This window comes from Lynx rufus, unplaced genomic scaffold (genome assembly GCF_022079265.1).
Source record: "Lynx rufus isolate CCGP_SWC_20201006 ecotype Redwood Valley unplaced genomic scaffold, mLynRuf1.p SCAF_5, whole genome shotgun sequence".
Taxonomy (NCBI): Eukaryota; Metazoa; Chordata; class Mammalia; order Carnivora; family Felidae; genus Lynx; species Lynx rufus.
The window spans coordinates 86,988,553-87,007,024 of NW_025814867.1; the positions used below are offsets into that span (position 1 = coordinate 86,988,553).

An 18,472-nucleotide genomic window follows, 5' to 3' on the forward strand; every position below is an offset into this window, starting at 1 on the left:
CAGCTCAGGTCATGATCTTGCAGTCTGTGGGTTTGAGCCCCGCATCGGGCTCTGTGTTGACAACTCAGAGCTTGGAGCCTGCTTCAGATTCTGTGTCTCCCTCTCTCTCTGCCCCTCCCCTGCTCACGCACTCTCTCTCTCTCAAAAATTAATAAACATTAAAAAAATTTAAAAAAATATTTACAATGTAAAGCATTATACAGAGATAATCATACTTAATAAAGCATTCAGGAGCTGTTTGCCTTCGCAGTCCCTTAGTTGAAGTGGTAGAAAAATGCACAATAGAAGCTTGGCAATTTCATCACATAGAATAGAGTTGGGTGTTCTGCCATGTGATGGAGGAGCCATCATTCTGGACCCAGTTAGTTGGGACTGTGCTTAGTTTCCCAGCCACCTCGCTCAATATTATCCTGAAATCACCAGCAAGATATTTATCTTTCTTTTTTTTTTTAATTTTTTTTTATGTTTTATTTTTTATATTTAAGAGAGAGAGAGAGAGCAGGGGAGGGGCAGAGAGATGGAGACAGAATCTGAAGCAGGCTCTAGGCTCCAAGCTAACGCCCCATGAGGGGCTTGAACTCTCGAGCAGTGAGATCGTGACCTGAGCCAAAGTTGGACACTAACCAACTGAGTCACCCAAGCGCCCCAAGATATTTATCTTTCATATCATGATTTAGCAATTTACCTCTTTGGTAAAAGGTTGCAACTTTCACCTGTCATTTTGGAATGCCTTTTTTTCTTTTGTATGTTACGAGGTTTTAGGAGGAATTTAATCACCAGCATATTGAATAACTGATTGTTCTTTAAAGCTGCCATTTTTTGAGTATTTCAGTCTATACCATTGAATTTAACTTTCTTTTCCTTCACTTTCCTTATCTTAAGGGCTTACAGCAGCCAGCTCCTTTTTCTGATGAAATTGAAGTAGACTTTAGTAAGCCCTATGTCAGGGTAACTATGGAAGAAGCCAGCAGAGGAACTCCTTGTAAGTAAATGCTTAATTATTTTGTTGTTTTACTCTGTTTTTAGCATTCAGTTGTATTTATAAATATGCACCTACTTTTCTATATTCTTTCCTCAGTTTACCTATAAACTGGGTATAAAAAGGGTAGTTGGGAGAGGGTTTCCTCCTATCTCCCAGCTGTTTTATTTGGGAATATAACTGCATTCCATAAGATTTCATTTTTTCTTATCATTTTAAGCTTGTTTCCTAGGATGTTGTTACAGCTGTGAGATATAGTGGTACATACTTGCTTCGTGGGCTGTTGTCACAACTATGAGGTATAGTAGAACAGAGACAATAGGATATTAGCCTGAGCTGGATTATAACCTTGTCTGTTTTTACAGAGGTCTGAATACTATGTCAGGCTGTCACATTTTTAATAGCCTTCAGAATTGTCCCCCAGATCTCCCTTTCTATAAGTTAATACCCTTGCTAGACACCGCTGAATGTTAGAGGATAAAATATCCTAAGTGGGGAGATGCTTATCACTTAACTTTATCTTTACTGATACAATCTTTTAGGTTTTTTTAAAAACTCACTTTATTATTTTTAAACCCTATACTCTTTTATTTGTATGCTTAGTTTACATCATTAAGTAGCAATTTTTGACTACGTAAGCTATTAATATGTGTTCTAAATACTCTTCCTGTTTTGGACAAGTGGTTTTAGAGATTTTTGTTTTTAATTTGAGTTACTTCATTTATTTGTTTATTTTTGAGAGAGAGAGGGTACAAGTGAGCAAGGGGCAATAGAGGGAGAGAGAATCCCACAAGGGGCAGAGAGAGCGAGAGAGAGAGAGTGAGAAGCGGGGCTCACTTGAAACGGGGCTCATGCTTACCCCAAGTGGGGCTCGTGCTCACCTGAGGTGGGGCTTGATCTCACCCAATGTGGGACTCAAACTCAGGAACTGTGAGATCATGACCTGAGCTGAAGTCAGATGCTTAACCAGCTGAGCCACCCAGGTGGCCCAGTTTTAGGGATTATTTTAAAGAGAAGCTTCCTTGGGTATTTGTTAGAAATACAAAGTCATATAGGCAGCTGTCCTTACTTATCTGTAAATTCTCCAATTCTTTTTTTCAATCCTTTTTTGGTTCTTTCCATTACTATGGTAAGTGTTCTGTCTACTCTGTAAATGTGGGCCTAGACTCAAACCCAGGTAAACACTAAGGAATAAGAGGCAGTTACAGCCACAAATGTATACATTTCCAATATGTAGAAGATATTTGTGGTTACTCCTTAATAGTGTTAGTATATTTGTTCTCTGTTGTAATGGAGGAGTAGCAAAATATGAATAGATATAGATGCTGGACAGTTTCAGGCCAGGGAGCCCAGTACTCCTTAGCTAAATCATGGCTATATGAAACATAGTTTTGAGTCCTCAGAATTCCAGATAATGCTTTTTTTTTTTCAAAAGTGTTTGTATATGTCTCATGTTGATCACAGCCCTTCTGATTCATGATGTGGCATTTTAGGCTTGGTTCCCCTTGAGTAATAAGCAGGTTGATGGGGCAGGGTAAAATGACAACAAGGAAAAACAGGGTATGTGTAACAAGGCATAGTGGTGTCAGATCAGAGTTCGAAATGCCATCAAACAGTTCAAGGATCATGTTCAGATGTGATAGCAGAGCATGTTGAAGGCAAGAACTTTTCATATGCTCTCTAATAACACATTCAGAATGTAGTACCTCACATTACTCAGCTTGTTGTTAGTCTACCCACAAATCATTTGTGGTCAATAAAATGTATGTGTACTTGAAGCTTATAATTCACATGCACTAATTTTTAACAATTTTAGAATTAATTCATAGAATTTTATAAATCATTTTTGAGATCATCTACTTTATCGTCTCATTATATACATGAAGAAATTAAATTAAAGTCCATAGAAACTAAGAAGTGAAAGGTCCCCTGTAGTAAAACCAATAATTAGTGATAGAATTGAAACTAAAACCTAAGTTTTTCCATCTTCATGTTCTTTTTACCCTGGAGTGGTGCTGCTCTTTGTAGACATTAGTTATAAATAATAGAAGGCCATCGGCAAACTGACTGCATTTTCGGTGGAACAGATAGTCACACATTTGCTTATAAAGTTTGCTGGTCTAGTTTGATCTCCAGTATTTCTCCTATATCTGATTCTGCCTGTTCAGTTTTATGTTAAATAACCAAGGGACTATTCATGCCAGTATTGGACAAGGAGTAAGCCAGGGGGGCATCCTTCCCTCCACCATGTTTTCATTAGGGAGGTTAAGGACTCCCTTAAGAAAGGAGTTGGTAATAATCTAGGAGAAAACTCACCACCCAGAGAAAAAAACAAATATAGCTTGAGAGAAGATTATTCCTTTAGGAAGATGAAAGAAAAAAATCAGCAATGTGTTTTCTAGGAGAAAGGAAAAGAAGTCAAAGTTGGAAGGGCAACAGAATCTGTCAGAAACAAAATGTTTTGGGGATAGGTATTTGAGAGAATATATTAAAAGACACAATAAATTGAAAGCCACGTTTGTTCTGCGTAAGGAGAACATATATTTATTTAGTGCAAAGACTATAATTTATATTAAAAACCAGGACCATTTTGAAAGTGAAAGGGGGTTGCTCTTATTAATATGCTGAAACAACAGATGTAAATCAGATGGTTTGGTTATCCTGGCCAGTAGCCACTTGGGAAAAGAATGGGTAACTTGTACTTAGTCCTCAGATTTTCTCATTAACAGTGATCTTTCTGGCCATTTGCTTACTATACCCGCCCAGGTTTGCCAAAGACTTGGGGGTAAGTCATAGGGAATTGAGAGGCCGGGTGGCTGAGAAAACACCTGAAGAGGGCAAGGAGCACATCTGGAGTTGGTCTGAGAAGGGGTTTGGTGGTGACTTGGCCTTATATGGGATGATTAACCCTGACAAACAGCCCGTTGATCAACAGTATTTGGTACTACTTCCACCATCCTGGAAATGTGTTTATGGCGCTAAATCCCCCTCATCTCACTTTGCCCTTGTTGTATGCTAATGTCAAAGAAACAATAACAAAGTATTCTTAATCTTTGTGTTCTATCCTTTGTCTTTTAGGATCAAAAAAAATGAGATCATAGCCACTCTGGACTTGTTTAGGAAAGATGGATTTCTAAGATGTAGAAGAAAGATTATGCTCCTCAGGTTTTGTTGTGTTTTGCTTTGTTTTATAGATGAGGAAACTGAGTGTTAAAGAGGTTAAGATTATAGAGGAAGGAGGCTGGTCGTTAAGTTTGAGCTATAAGCTTTTTGACTCTTAAATCCATTATGTTGTTTTTCATTGTATTGGTGTATCTATTTTATTTAAAAATTTTATTTCCTGTATTACAAAACCAATACATTTCCATAGCCTAACATTTACAAAATACATTAAGGGTATAGAGTGAAAAGTCTTCCTATTATCACTATCTCACAGCCACCCAGTATCTCTCCCTTCCACCCTTAGTAGGTGTATCATAGTATGTTCAGTCTTCCATTGAAATTTAAGTTGTTTCCAAACTTTTACTATTACAAACTATGCTGCAATGAATACCATGCATATTTACAAATATATGTATGAAATAAATTACTAGAATTGGAATAGCTGGGGTAAAGGGTATAAGCATTTCTGTGTCTTTTGACAGATATTATCTAATTACCCTTCTTAAAAGTTGTACCAGTTTATATTTCTAACACCAGTATATGATTTCTTGGTTTAAATGTTTATTTATTTTTGAGGAGGGGGGAAGGGCAGGGAGAGAGAGGGAAACACAGAATCCAAAGCAAGCTCCAGGCTCCAAGCTGTCCACGCAGAGCCCAAAGTAGGACTCAAATACACAAACTGTGAGATCATGACCTGAGCTGAAGTCTGATGCTTAACTGACTGAGCCACCCAGGCACTCTCTATTATTTCTTAGTTTAAAAACTACTTGTTTAAAGTTTAAATCCACCTGGGTGGCTTAGTTAAGCAGCCAACTCTTGATTTTGGCTCAGGTCATGATCTCATGGTCATGAGGTTGAGCCCTGTGTCAGACTCTGCACTGAGTGTTGAGCCTATATGGGATTCTCTCTTCCCTTCTCCTTCTGACCCTCCCCTGATTGTGTGCATTCTCTCTCTCTCAAAATAAATAAATGATCTTTTTAAAAAGGCTACTTATTTATGGATAAACCTATCTGGAAAGAAAAGTCCATAAACCTCCTGGCAACCAATTTCCTCCCCCTTGATTTGTTGTTCTCAAGACAAGGGTGTTGTATCTTACGCCTACCTTCAGTATGGTATATCTGATGAGACTTTGGCCCTTCTTTCCCAGACGATGTAGCTGCTCCTACTGTTATTTGCTGCTGCTGCTGCAGTGAAATAACTCTTATTTACATATAGGAATATATTACTAGGACTTTTTAGATTTATTATTTGAAGTATGATGAAACATTATGTCAATTCCATTCTCAGTGTGTTTGTTAGGCTTTGGAATTAGTCTTGTACTCAAAGAGATCATTTCCTGGCTTTTCTTTCATAGTCCACCACCACTGAAAATAAATTGGCAATCTGTTCTCTATCATTTTCACCAATGGAAAGAAGAGGAAAAGCTCTAATATAAAGTTCTATAATATTTATATTTGACTTTCAAATACTTAGTATATCACCCTCTACTGAGAAAGTATAACATGCTCACTGTCAAGGAGAAATACTTGAAGGAATCCTATCTGTTATCACAGAGCAGGTGCTGAAGGTGAATTTGGGACTGAGAAGCAGTAAGTTGATAACTGGTACTTACCTTCCCTTCTTCTCAGTCTCACCTCTTTGGATCACTCCTTACTCACTGGGCAATCAGAGGGAAGTTTATTTTCATAGCAAAGCTTAGTTATTAGTAATCAAGGCAGCCTGAAAATGAGAGAGCAAGCAGCCAGAGTATACCTTAGCTATACTCTATTTAAACATGACTGAGATGGGGCGCCTGGGTGGCGCAGTCGGTTGAGTGTCCGACTTCAGCCAGGTCACGATCTCACGGTCCGTGAGTTCGAGCCCCGCGTCGGGCTCTGGGCTGATGGCTCGGAGCCTGGAGCCTGTTTCCGATTCTGTGTCTCCCTCTCTCTCTGCCCCTCCCTTCCCCCGTTCATGCTCTGTCTCTCTCTGTCCCAAAAATAAATAAACGTTGAAAAAAAAAATTTAAACATGACTGAGATTTAAACATAAGCTGAAGGTGAGGATTTTAAAATTTAGGACACATAAGTTATGTAACTCTTCCCATTTACTTCTAAAATAACTTTAAGAAAAAGCAATCATGATATCCAGTTACATGAGCAGTTTGGTGAAATCAGGGTAACAGAGTCAATGGATGTGATGTCAAAAGGGTCTTTGTAGCCAAGGAAGTCTGATGTTATTCCTCACAACCCTAGTCTACCCCTAAATTAGGGTGAATATTCAGAAAACAAGAAAGGGGCATGCAAGGGTAGAAACACAGTGCCATTTCCACTTGTCAAATATGAGATATTGAATCGATGTGTTTTTGTGATAAATTCTTTCCTTTGGATTTAGGTGACCGGCCTGTGAGAGTTTATGCAGATGGAATATTTGACTTATTTCACTGTGGTCATGCCCGGGCTCTGATGCAAGCAAAGAACCTTTTCCCTAATACATACCTTATTGTAGGAGGTAAGAAAATATCTGATAACTTTAGGTGATTTCCAGAAAAAAATTATAGTGGCATTTTTCTCCTTTCATGACCCGAGCCCTGGCTCTTATTTTGGTTTTAAAATGAGGGATGTAGAGCAGCCTCTCTAAAAGATGAAGTATATGAAGTACATGAAGTATACAGACCTGGTGAAAGAAACTACAAGCTCTTTGACCTGAGATGTCCAGTTTTGTTTTGTTTTTTTTTAAAAGTTTTATTAAGTAATCTCTGTACCCAACATGGGGCTCAAATTCACGATCCTGAGATGAAGAGTCACATGCTCTTCCAATTGGGCCAGCCAGGTGTCCCAGAGGTGTCTAGTTTTTATCTCACTGTTTTCATTTGAGTTTCTACAGTTTGGGGAGCAACAGTGACCCCTATTGCCTACTTAAGAACAGCATTTACTAGATTCCAGTTTGTCATTTTGAATCAACTGAAGTACAAAAGTCTGTTAAGCGAATGTTATGTGATCCAGTACAGTCTTACAAAAATGTAATAAGGAAACATTTTTAAAATTTGTTTTAATGTGGATTCACTTTTGAGAGAGAGAGTCAGAGTGCAAGCAGGGAAGGGACAAAGAGAGAGGGAGACACAGAATCCGAAGCAGGCTCCAGGCTCTAAGCTGTCAGCACAGAGCCCGACATAGGGCTTGAACCCACAGACCCGATCATGACGTGAGCTGAAGTCAGACACTTAACCGACTGAGTTACCCAGGTGTCCTAAGAAAATATTTTTAAAAACTTAATTGCTGTAGAAATTCACAGCAGGTTAATTTCGAGGTCTTCTCCAAAGTGTGAACGTACTGTTTAGTGTGTATTGCTCCTGAAGGTATATCTTGGATTAGGAAAAGCATTGCTACCCAGAATGAGCTATATCCAGAAAATACTTCTCCATGTGGGGAGATCGGTTACAGTCCTAGGAAATGGGAGAGGTTGGTGGCTGAGGAATGGTTAAGCAAAGGGGACTTTGACTTACAACTTTATGATGTGGTGAACTCAGTTTGCAGTGATGAGCTCACACACAACTTCAAAGGCTTCACAGTGATGAATGAAAATGAGCGCTATGATGCCGTGCAGCACTGCCGCTATGTGGATGAGGTGGTGAGGAATGCCCCCTGGACCCTCACGCCAGAGTTCCTCGCGGAACACCGGGTAAGAGACTGAGTACATGTCCCCATTCCCCTCCTGGAATTCCCTCGACTCTCAAGACTTCCAGGACTCAGGCTAGTTTTCCACTAGCCGTATTTTACTTATACGTTCTGTGTAAATTTCACATGGAAGAGATGACAGTGGTTTTACTACTAGTCATCCCTAACATTTATATGGGGTTTGGTGGCTTAAAAGCACTTTTACATCCATTATATTTCATTTGTTCCCCACAGTCTTATTGGGTAGTTATGGTTTCTACTTTAAATTTTTTTAATGTTTATTCATTTTTTGAGTGAGAGAGAGAGAGAGAGAGACAGAGAGAAAACGTGAGTGGGGGGGGGGGGCAGAAAGAGAGGGAGACACAGAATCAGAAGCAGGCTCCAGGCTCTGAGCTGTCAGCACAGAGCCTGATGTGGGGCTCGAACTCATGAACCATGAGATCATGACCTGGCCAAAGTTGGATACTTAACCAACTGAGCCACCCAGGTGCCCCTATGGTTTCTACTTTATATCTGAGAACAGAGCCAGAAAGACCAAATAACCTGGTCCAGGATACACAGTAGCAGGGCTAGAAACTGAACTCTTCAGTTAAGTGATATTTATCCTCCCTCACTATGGATGTGTCCGTCCTCCTAATATACCAGTCCTTTAGAATATACAGAGCTTCAGCCATGTTCTCAGAAGTTCCAGGAAATAAGACAGATAAATATAGACTTCTTTTGTATTGACTTAATCTAGTTTCAGGGCTTTGATTTTGGGCTAGATGTTGTGTGAGATCAACACACAGGGGGGTTTCTCACTTTTACTCATTGAGTTAGTATTATAAAACCCCTCACCTTCTTTTAATTCTCACACATTAGAGAAACAGGTTTCCTATAAAAGGTGAGTATAAAAGATGAGAAGGGTCTATCAGATCAGGTCGGAGGCCCTCAAGCTTGAGGAATATTGTCAGTTCTCAGCAAGAGTGATGTTTGTTAAAACTAGGATTGTGACAGACCTTTTATAATTCTCTAGCTTTTCTATATCTATACTTGGCAGCTGATGTACCAAAGGTGATGAACAAGATTATTCTCAGCAACACAGCCAGGCAGGCCCAGGCAGAAGAGGGTAGAGGAACTTTTAACTTCTCTTTTCTCCTTGTTAGCAGTGTATCCTCAACCAGCCTTCTTACTTGCCCACCATTCTTATTTTCACTTTGCTGCCTATTGACCCCTGATAAATTGTCCGTAAGTAACCAAGATGTTAGCCAAGAGTCTCTGACACAGTCCTGGGCATGGTTCATACTACAGTGGCTTCTGGAACTGGGTATGGTTGTGTTAGCAATTATATTAGTAAATGCCATTTGGCCTGCTCAGGAATGACTAAGTAAGGTTAGCGTGTCTGTCTGAAAGATTATTGATCCCAGTGGCGTTGTTCTCTTCTCATTGTTGCAAGAGGTATTGACAGTAGTAAAGTGATAGAGCCTAAGACCAAAAGGTCTTTTATGGCTTTGAGTTTTACATTTCTCAGGAGTATAGATGTATCTGTTCTAGTAAAAGGGCTCTTGGCTGCTATTTTTATATTCCCACTCATCTCATGGACTGAGAGAGAAACCAGCTAACAACGAAGTGACCTCTTTTGCATATTTTTAGAAACCCTTATTTGACCAACCCTTATAGACCTGGGAGGATGGGGAGATTTCCTTTCTTCTTTCCTTGGCTCCACTCACTAGCTAACACACCGGCAAATTCTCCAGTCCTATTTACTATAGTATGATGACTGGTATGCAGTGTGAGGGTAGCACTTCCAGTATACCAGGAGAAATAGTTAAAAACAGAAACTGGCCAACTTCATGTTTATGATTGATAAATAATTAGTTTGGGTGGCTTATGAATCACGGAATGTATGAAGCAAAGCAAAGAGAGATAAAAAAAAGTCCATTCGAGGCCTGGCCTCTCCTTGTCCTTTATCTGGGTCTGGGAGAGTATTTATTGAAAGAGTATTTACTGGTTCTTTCTGATGGCAGTTATCCTGGGTTTTAAATGAAGTTTCCTTATTTCAGATTGATTTCGTAGCCCATGATGACATTCCTTATTCTTCTGCTGGGAGTGATGATGTTTATAAGCACATTAAGGAAGCAGGTGAGTAAGCTGATGTGTATCCTCACTTTATGGAGTTTCAGGGGCAGTGACAGAGATTCAACAACATCTACTTTACAGAGGAAAATGTATACACTTAGAAATTCAACATCTACTTTCTGGTCACACTTCATTTCAGATAAAAGGTTAAGGTGAGCATAGTTCTGACGTCCATCAATTCTCAGTCTAAACATCTACTTTTGATATCTCTTTTTTTTTTTTTTCAACGTTTATTTATTTTTGGGACAGAGAGAGACAGAGCATGAACGGGGGAGGGGCAGAGAGAGAGGGAAACACAGAATCGGAAACAGGCTCCAGGCTCCAAGCCATCAGCCCAGAGCCTGACGCGGGGCTCGAACTCACGGACCGCGAGATCGTGACCTGGCTGAAGTCGGACGCTTAACCGACTGCGCCACCCAGGCGCCCCTTGATATCTCTTTTAATTTCAGCTATATGTGTGTGTGTGTGTATACACACACACACACACACACACACACACACACACATTTGTTGTTGTTGTTGAGAGAGAGAGAAAGAGAGAGAGGACACAAGTGAACAAGGGGCAAAGAGAGAGAAGTGGGGCTCACCCGAAGCAGGACTTGTACTCACCACCCACCAAAGTGGTGCTCGAGCTCACTTGAAGTGGGGCTCATGCAAACTCATGAACTGTGAGATCATGACCTGAGCTGAAGTCAGATGCTTAACTGACTGAGCCACCCAGGTGCCCACCCCATATTTTTCTTAATATTAGGACCATATAGCTCCTGCTTTCCTTGCCCCTAGCCTTTAATTCAGTCCTCCTATCTGTCAGTATCTCCAGATTTCACTGAATAATAGCAGATTCTGCTTTTTGAGGAAAACGGTGTTGTTCCCAGTTTTCATCTAGTCCTACTGTCTAAGTTAACCAGAATGTCACAGTGTTTGTATGTGTTCTTGGATTAGGCATGTTTGCTCCAACACAGAGGACAGAAGGTATCTCAACATCAGACATCATCACCCGAATTGTCCGGGACTATGATGTGTATGCCAGACGGAACCTACAGAGGGGCTACACGGCAAAGGAGCTCAATGTCAGCTTTATCAATGTGAGTTCCAACCTCATCCCAGAATTCCATGGCCTGATAGGACACACATTTGCCTCCCACTTCATCTAAGCTGAAGTTGCTTCTTTTCAGTCTGTTATAATTATCACCTCCAAAATTCAGTGATTGCCTCTTTGCTGATAACACTACGCTAAGCTATTTACAAAGAGAATAAAACAGAGGCATTTTCTGCCTTTATAGCTTACTATCAACACATTGATATAAAGATGTACAGCTAAATAAATAAATAAAAATATGTAACTTACCTAGTACAGTATTTATATCAATTATGTTTATTTACATTTTATTTTTTTAAAGTTTTATTTTGAGAGAGAGAGAAAGAGAGCACGCGCGCGCAAATGGGAGAGGGGCAGAGAGAGAGGGAGAATCCCAAACAGGCTCGGCACCATTGGTGAAGAGCCCGATGCAGGGCTTGACCCCATGGAACTGTGAGATCATGTCCTGAGCTGAAACCAAAAGTTGGATGCTTAACCAACTGAGCCACCCTGATACCCTCTATATCAATTATATTTAAAACAGTAGTTCTTAACCTTTTATTTATTTATTTATTATTATTATTATTTTTTTTTTTTTTGGTTGGTCTTTGGAAAATCTAATGAAAGCTATTCCCTCTGTGGATAGTGACACGCAACATTTTGCATGCAGTTTCTCAGGACATGTGGACCTAGGTTTTAAAATTTGATTTATGAAAGCAAAGTTTATCTTAGCTTAATATTGCCTTTAAGAAACAAATGGCTATACATTTTATTTGGAAATTGTATCTTAATAAAGTTGGTTTTAAAAGCAGGAAGCTGCTAACTCTATCTTCGACACAAGTAGCTTACTGTGCTCTCTTACCTGTTTCTAATTCTGTGAATTATCAATAGGTGAAATGGTTTCATCTAAATATGATTTATCTATGCGGATAAGCCCTAGCTGTTGCTAACCACCTACTTCAGAATCTCTATGTTCAGTTGTTTAAAAATCCTAAATATATTCCCTTTCCCCTTTGTGATCTGGAAATTATGAAAATACTTTTCATTTGGCAAAACATACCCCCATCCCTAGAGGGTTCATACCATTTTCCCTTCTCTTTAGGGAAGCTTGTAGGACCAAAGAGTATCCTCTTCCTTTTGCAACTGAGTAAACAGACCTCCAGATACCAAAAACTAAAATAAATAGCTCTTCTAAAATCATAGAATAAGCCAATGATAGAGGGGAAAACATCTAGTACAGTAAACTAAGTAAAAGATGCACTACTGCAACCAATAATTCTTGGTGGTATTGTGCAGTAATCTTGTGGCTCCCTATACGTCTTCATCTAGAATGGGGTTTGGGTTATGTTGGGCATGTTTATGTTCCAAGTTTATGTTTTGTCCTAAAAAATCGGATGCATTTGGCTGTCTGTCTGTTACTGAGCCCACTCTATCTATTTAGTTTAGTCTAGGCTTCCACAATGTTCGAGTTATCACATTTTTGTATAAGATGACCATCCAGAATATATTTTATGTTACTATGATAGAGAACTATGGGATACATTAAAGCGAAGTGAAGTTCTCATGGCTGGAAATAATGTCAGTAGAGTGCCAGACCATTTTCTTCTTTCCCTTTGGAATGGAGGTCAGAGTGAGTATTATTTCTCAAAACAATTATTTCTTTACTTAGGAGAAGAAATACCACTTACAGGAGCGGGTTGACAAAGTAAAGAAGAAAGTGAAAGATGTGGAGGAGAAGTCAAAAGAATTTGTTCAGAAGGTTGAAGAAAAAAGCATTGACCTCATTCAGAAATGGGAGGAGAAATCCCGAGAATTCATTGGAAGTTTCCTGGAAATGTTTGGTCCAGAAGGAGCACTGGTATGTTCTTTCCTGATGGACAGTTTAGGGAATTTCAGGAAAATATAGGGAATTCTCATGCTGTGGAAAGAATTACAGAATTATAGAAAGAGATATCAACATTAAGTAGTTATCTAATTTGTCCCTTGTATTGGGCAGAACTATCTTTTGACTATCCCCAAAAAGTTCTTTAAAATGTTCATAGAAAGAAGTTATATATTCTCCTAAATAATTTTGCCAACTCTTTGTCCAAATCTGTTGATAAGTAAGTAGCCTTGCCCAGCTTACTTCTACACTATAGTTTTCAATAAAAGGAAAGGAAAGAACAAAGAATAGTAAAAAGAAAGCTGCCTCCACTACAAACAGCTGCTGCAGAATTGCTGGGTGAGGTGAGAATTCTGCCCTTGAGGAGTAGCAAGGTGTTTTCAAGCCAAATAGAAGGTGAAGTGTAGCAATTTAGCAAGTAAGCCCTCGGATATCAGGAAGGATCTAACTGTGAGACTGTTTGATACCAGAATAGATTATTCAGGGAGAATATAGAATTTCCTTTTCAGAGAGCTCTACAACTAGAATAGGTACGCTTTTGTCTGAGTTAGTTCCTTTGTTTTTGCCTGGAGCCTGGAATGCAGACCAAGTAGGCATTTAAGAATTCCTTTGACATAGAAGTCAAGGATTGAGTGATAGCATGTGGGAACCCTTAGATAAGTTGCATAGCGTGGACTACTTTAGGGAGGAAATTACTTAAACTTATAGCTGTGTCCCTCCCCTAGCTTATTCAATTACTTATGACATTGCACAGGGCACTTGTGATAATTTGAAGTCGCAGATCCTCCAGTGGTGATTTAGTAGGATCCATAGGTTTCTTCTAATTTTACCTTTTGGTCTCCCCAGAAACATATGCTGAAAGAGGGGAAAGGCCGGATGCTGCAGGCCATCAGTCCAAAGCAGAGTCCCAGCAGCAGCCCCACTCGGGAACGCTCCCCCTCCCCGTCTTTCCGATGGCCCTTCTCTGGCAAGACTTCCCCGCCGTCCTCCCCAGCAAACCTCTCCAGGCACAAGGCTGCAACCTATGACATCAGTGAGGACGAAGAAGACTAAGTTTTCATCCCTCCTTTCCTCTCCCTTCCCTCTGTCCCATAACCTTCGGAAGCTCTCGGTTGAATTCCAAATTGTGATCCCAACACTAAACCTAAGGACAGCTACAAAAGAAAGAAAGTTGGGGCAGGAGGACCTAGGATGGGATCAGCCCATCCTCCAAGAGGCGTCACCCATTCACACCAAGAAGGAGGCTGAGTACACCTTAGAAGCCTGTTCTGCATCCATATTCCCTCTTTACAGACTTTGCTTTACTGTTTATGTTCATGTGATCTTGACAGGAAATTGTCATTTTTAGTAATTTTTTAAAAATCAGTCTTTCAAATGTTATAAGTAAAACTGATTTTTTGCCCCTGAGGAGTGGGCACAAGGAAGTGGTGTATTACCCAGAGGCCTTTTCTTCCTGATACACTATAGTGTTGCCTTCTGTTCTGAGGCAGAGTGGCTTGCCAAGTCCTTCAAGCAATGACCTGCTTATGAGTGATTTCATGGGGAGGGGCAAATAGCATAATTTTGGCGTCCTTAAAAAAAAAAAAGCTAAAAGCTGAGTAAGCTCAGCCACAAATCACCTAAATGTACTGCTGGCACATGTGTCAATGTGGCTTGAGAAGAAGGAGATCTGAGCCTAACTTTTCTTACTCCCTGAGGAGTTTCGTATTGGACCCAATGGGGTCCATGGAAGACACTGATGGGGATGGAACCAGACCACATGGCATCGTCTGCGGTTTTCCTGCTGTGTTCATCTTCCCAGAAAACTCTGTTGCCCAGTTATTTGGGAGCTCTGATCAATCTCATTCCTGCAGTCTACCTTTGAAGGAAGGAACGCTTTCAGGTTTATTGTGATTGAGAAGGGGAGTGGGGCACTACTCAATCCTATACAGGGTCGATTCAGGTTAATTTTCCCAGACAGGAGTAAGTCCCTGGCCCTGATACTCCTATTTCAATGCTTATTACCTAGCTTTTTTGCAAAGCGTACTTTGTAAATGTCTGCAGTTTGAACATGATCTGTTAATCCATGTTGCTCAAAGCCATACTGAATATTTGGAGAAATTTTGCACAGAATTTAAACACAGAAGCGTAAGGAAACACCCGCCTTTCTGAAGCCTTATCTTGAACTCTGCCCCTCTTAAGAAAGTTGTGGGGGTTTTTTTGTTTGTTTGTTTGTTTTTTTCTTAAAGTTCTTGACTGGAACTAGTGCTCCAGGTAGTGTTCCTTTTCCTCTGAGAGTTGCAGCTGGTGGGGACTTCCTTCCCCTGCCCCTCCAGCAGGCCACAAAGCATGGGTTCACATTACAAGAGTATGGTAGGTTCTCTCTCTTCTCCCCGTGTGCCTGCTGGTTATGGTGCCACTTCCCCTGTTAGGTTGCCCACGGGGATTCACCACTTATATTTCCCATCAGAGATGCTAAAGCTTAACACTTGCAGTTGAGTGTGAGCTCATTTGAAACCTCTAGCATTCTACAGCTACATGACCTAGCAGACGGTCATCTTCAGTAGTCCTGTAGCTGGGTTCAGGGGAAAACTGCTTATGTCCAGGCCCCACCCTGTCACTCATAAATACCCCTTGTGGGGGTGGAATTTTGATGTTTTCAGTGTTAGAAAACCACATTTTATCTTTCCTTGCCCCTGTGCTAGGGCTGTGAGCATCTCATAGTCTCCTCTCTAAATACTTTGTGATAAAAGTATTTTGCTCTTCTGCCTGAGGATCAGAGGCTAGAATCACTGCCTGCCTGCACAGCAGGACTACCTTGGTTCCTAAAATTCTGATCATGCAGAGAGGCAGAGTAGAGACACAAAGAGAGGGAAATCTCTTGTTGTCGTGACGGCCTATGAAAACTGCATTTCTGACTCTTCTCATGAAGTGCTATTTGTGCTATCAAATCTGGTTTACTTGAGTTTTGGCTTAGAATCCTTCTTTTGAAACAGTTCAAGTTACTGTTTTCCTGCATTAGCCAGCTTCATAGGATCACATATTGTAACTTTTCTGCTTCAGTCTTCCTTCTTTGGGAATTTTGCCTATTATTCTCCCTGGTATAGAAACATGACGAAGTCATTACTGAGGCTCACCTATGTGTTCCCTCAAAGTACACGTTAGCCAAATGTATTTGGCAAGGAAGATGCTCAGAATGTGGTTTTCCTCCCTGCAGTCAGTCCTCTCAAGCATACTGCCTGGGACCTCTTCCTCTGCTCTATCAGTGGGCTCTTTTTCACATTCCCTGCTCTTGGAATATAACAGCTGTGCTGGGAAGCTCTGTGAGACTACCAGGGCCAGCATATGCACGTGTTCTTGGAAAGCCCTCTCGCCCCTTTTGACAAGACTACAGTCTCAGTCTCCTAACACCAGTGCATCTTCAAATAATTGTGACTTTAAGCAAAATCTTTTATGGTGTGGCATATTTGCTTCTTTGGGATAAAATGTGATCCTAAGTGCTGGACAAGGATGGGTGGAGGGAGGAAGCTGTTGGGATGATGCATTATTTGATTGTGCCTAATTCAATGAAGTTAGTTGTTTGCCTACCATGACCATGCCTGTGATCTGTAAATCTTTGCATATTAATTTTAATATTAACTGGTAATATTAGTTTCTAATTAGCTGTTTCCCTGAATCCCACACACAAAGCAATAGGCCAAATGTAGCAGAGATGGGAGAGCCTTAAAAGTTGGTTGGCTTCAGAGCGCAGTGCGTAAGACCGAAGAATGGAGACAGATGCTCAGGAGTTGGTGCCGAGGAGGTGCTTCCAGCAGTTATCTTGAGATGGCTGGGCAGAAAGTTTGCTCTTTTCCTACACTAGACTCAGGAGCACTGAGGAACAGAGATTGAAACTTTCGAGGAACAGAAATGGATCGTTCGTACTACTGTGGCTGTTTCTGATAGCTAGAGCCAAAGACCATTATTTTGCTGAGGCTTAGTTAGGTAAGAAGGGTGGGGATATGAGGAGGCTGAAGATCCTAAATGAGAAAAAACATGAAGGAGGTCAAGAGAACTGTTGACTTTTTCTGATTGCCGATAACCCGGCACCTGAGTTAGATTCTTCTCTTACTTGTGACCACACAGCTGGTCAAGCAGCTTCTGGATGGTCCCTCTACAGTGGTTCTTCACAGTGCTTTTGCTTCGCCAGATTATCTTGGTTTGTGGGTAGCTTCTGTTTTTCTGGAGCCGATTGCCTTTTTGACTCTGTTCTAGATCTCATGTCAAAAATCTTTCCAAATCAATTATATTTTGCTGCTTCTCTTTAATTCCCTAAAAGCCATAGCTTCTACCTTTTCTGTCATCACACACTTTCACCAGAAGTTGAACTAATACAGGTAGGAAAAAATACTCCCTTAATAATGTTTTTAACTAATGGTATTTTTTTTAAGCTTACCAATATAAGTATTTTTAAAGGTTGTATTTTGCAAAGTCATACATGATTGTTCTTGTTTTCTCTCATAGAATAGATTGTCATGAGATAAAGAGTGGTCCCTAGCTTCTATTTTTCCAAATAAGTAGAACATGTCCTTGGGATTATATTATTAAATGTTAATTTTCTTTAAAAGAATGAAAGATTTTCTGTCTGCCAAAGTTTTATGTTAATACTCAGATTGGGGTAGAGAACAAAAGTGCTAGGTTTAACACTGGGATGACTCAGGTTGTGTCCCTTTAGGTTTAAAGAGGGTTTTCCCACCCTTTTTAGGGGGCACCGACTGTTTTAAACACAGAGACTCGATCAGTTGGGTTGTCCTGTATTGAGGATGCTGAAAAGAAAAAGGCATGTTGGGAAGAAATGCTGGCCTTGGCATGAATGTTAGCCTCATCCCCAGTGCCAGCAACCCACAGGACGTTTCCTCAATCGGTGTTCAGTATATTGTTTTCCTATGTGAGTGTTACTAATTTGTTCAGAGTTATTTTGGCCTTTGTCATTTAGCCAAATAAAGGCAAAGTGGTTTTACCTAATATTCCATTTCCTGTGTTTTTGACCTGGTATACATGTGTGTAACATGTGTTATGTATTTGGGGCTTTTGCCTATGCTCTCAATTTCTTTGCCTTTGCATCCTGATTTGTCTCCTCAAAGTTGTCCCATGACCATATTATTAGGAAAATCCTTTTTCAGCTTTGCACAGAAGCTATTGTCCCACAAAGGGAGGCTGGTCCAGATCTATGAGGTCTAATGTCCTCAGTGCCCTAATGGCACATCTGTCATTCAGAATCCATCAGGCTTCCATCTCTTCTTCAGAAGCCTGGTTTATTGGACACTGGGTTTGTACTATTTTGCCTGGTTGAGTTCTTTTTTTTCTTTTTAGTTGACACACAATGTTACATTAATTTCAGGTGTACAACTTAGTGATTTGACAAGTTTATACATTATACTGTGCTCACCACAATATCATTAACTATATATTCCTTATGCTCTGCTTTTTATTCCTGTGACTTACTCATTCCACAACTTGAGGCCTGTATCTCCCAGTCCCCTTTACCCATTTTGTCCAACCTCCCACCCCCTCCCCTCTGACAACCATCAATTTGTTGTTTGTATTTATAGTTCCAATTCTGCTTTTCGTTTAATTT

At 40.3% G+C, this 18,472-nt stretch overlaps 1 protein-coding gene across 2 annotated transcripts in view; it reads left to right on the top strand.

Moving 5' to 3' along the window:
* Positions 1-17,859, top strand: part of PCYT1A (phosphate cytidylyltransferase 1A, choline) — a 46,883-nt gene extending 29,024 nt beyond the window's left edge. The window contains exons 3-9 of one of the 2 annotated variants that reach the window (XM_047099067.1): positions 883-982; positions 6,516-6,632; positions 7,651-7,802; positions 9,841-9,919; positions 10,859-11,001; positions 12,664-12,852; positions 13,723-17,859. In XM_047099067.1, the coding sequence (XP_046955023.1) occupies positions 883-982; positions 6,516-6,632; positions 7,651-7,802; positions 9,841-9,919; positions 10,859-11,001; positions 12,664-12,852; positions 13,723-13,929 (987 nt within the window). In that variant the 3' untranslated portion in view covers positions 13,930-17,859. The remainder of the gene's footprint in view (positions 1-882; positions 983-6,515; positions 6,633-7,650; positions 7,803-9,840; positions 9,920-10,858; positions 11,002-12,663; positions 12,853-13,722) is intronic. The other variant, XM_047099068.1, reaches the window with a different exon arrangement.
* The last annotated feature ends 613 nt before the right edge of the window (positions 17,860-18,472 follow it).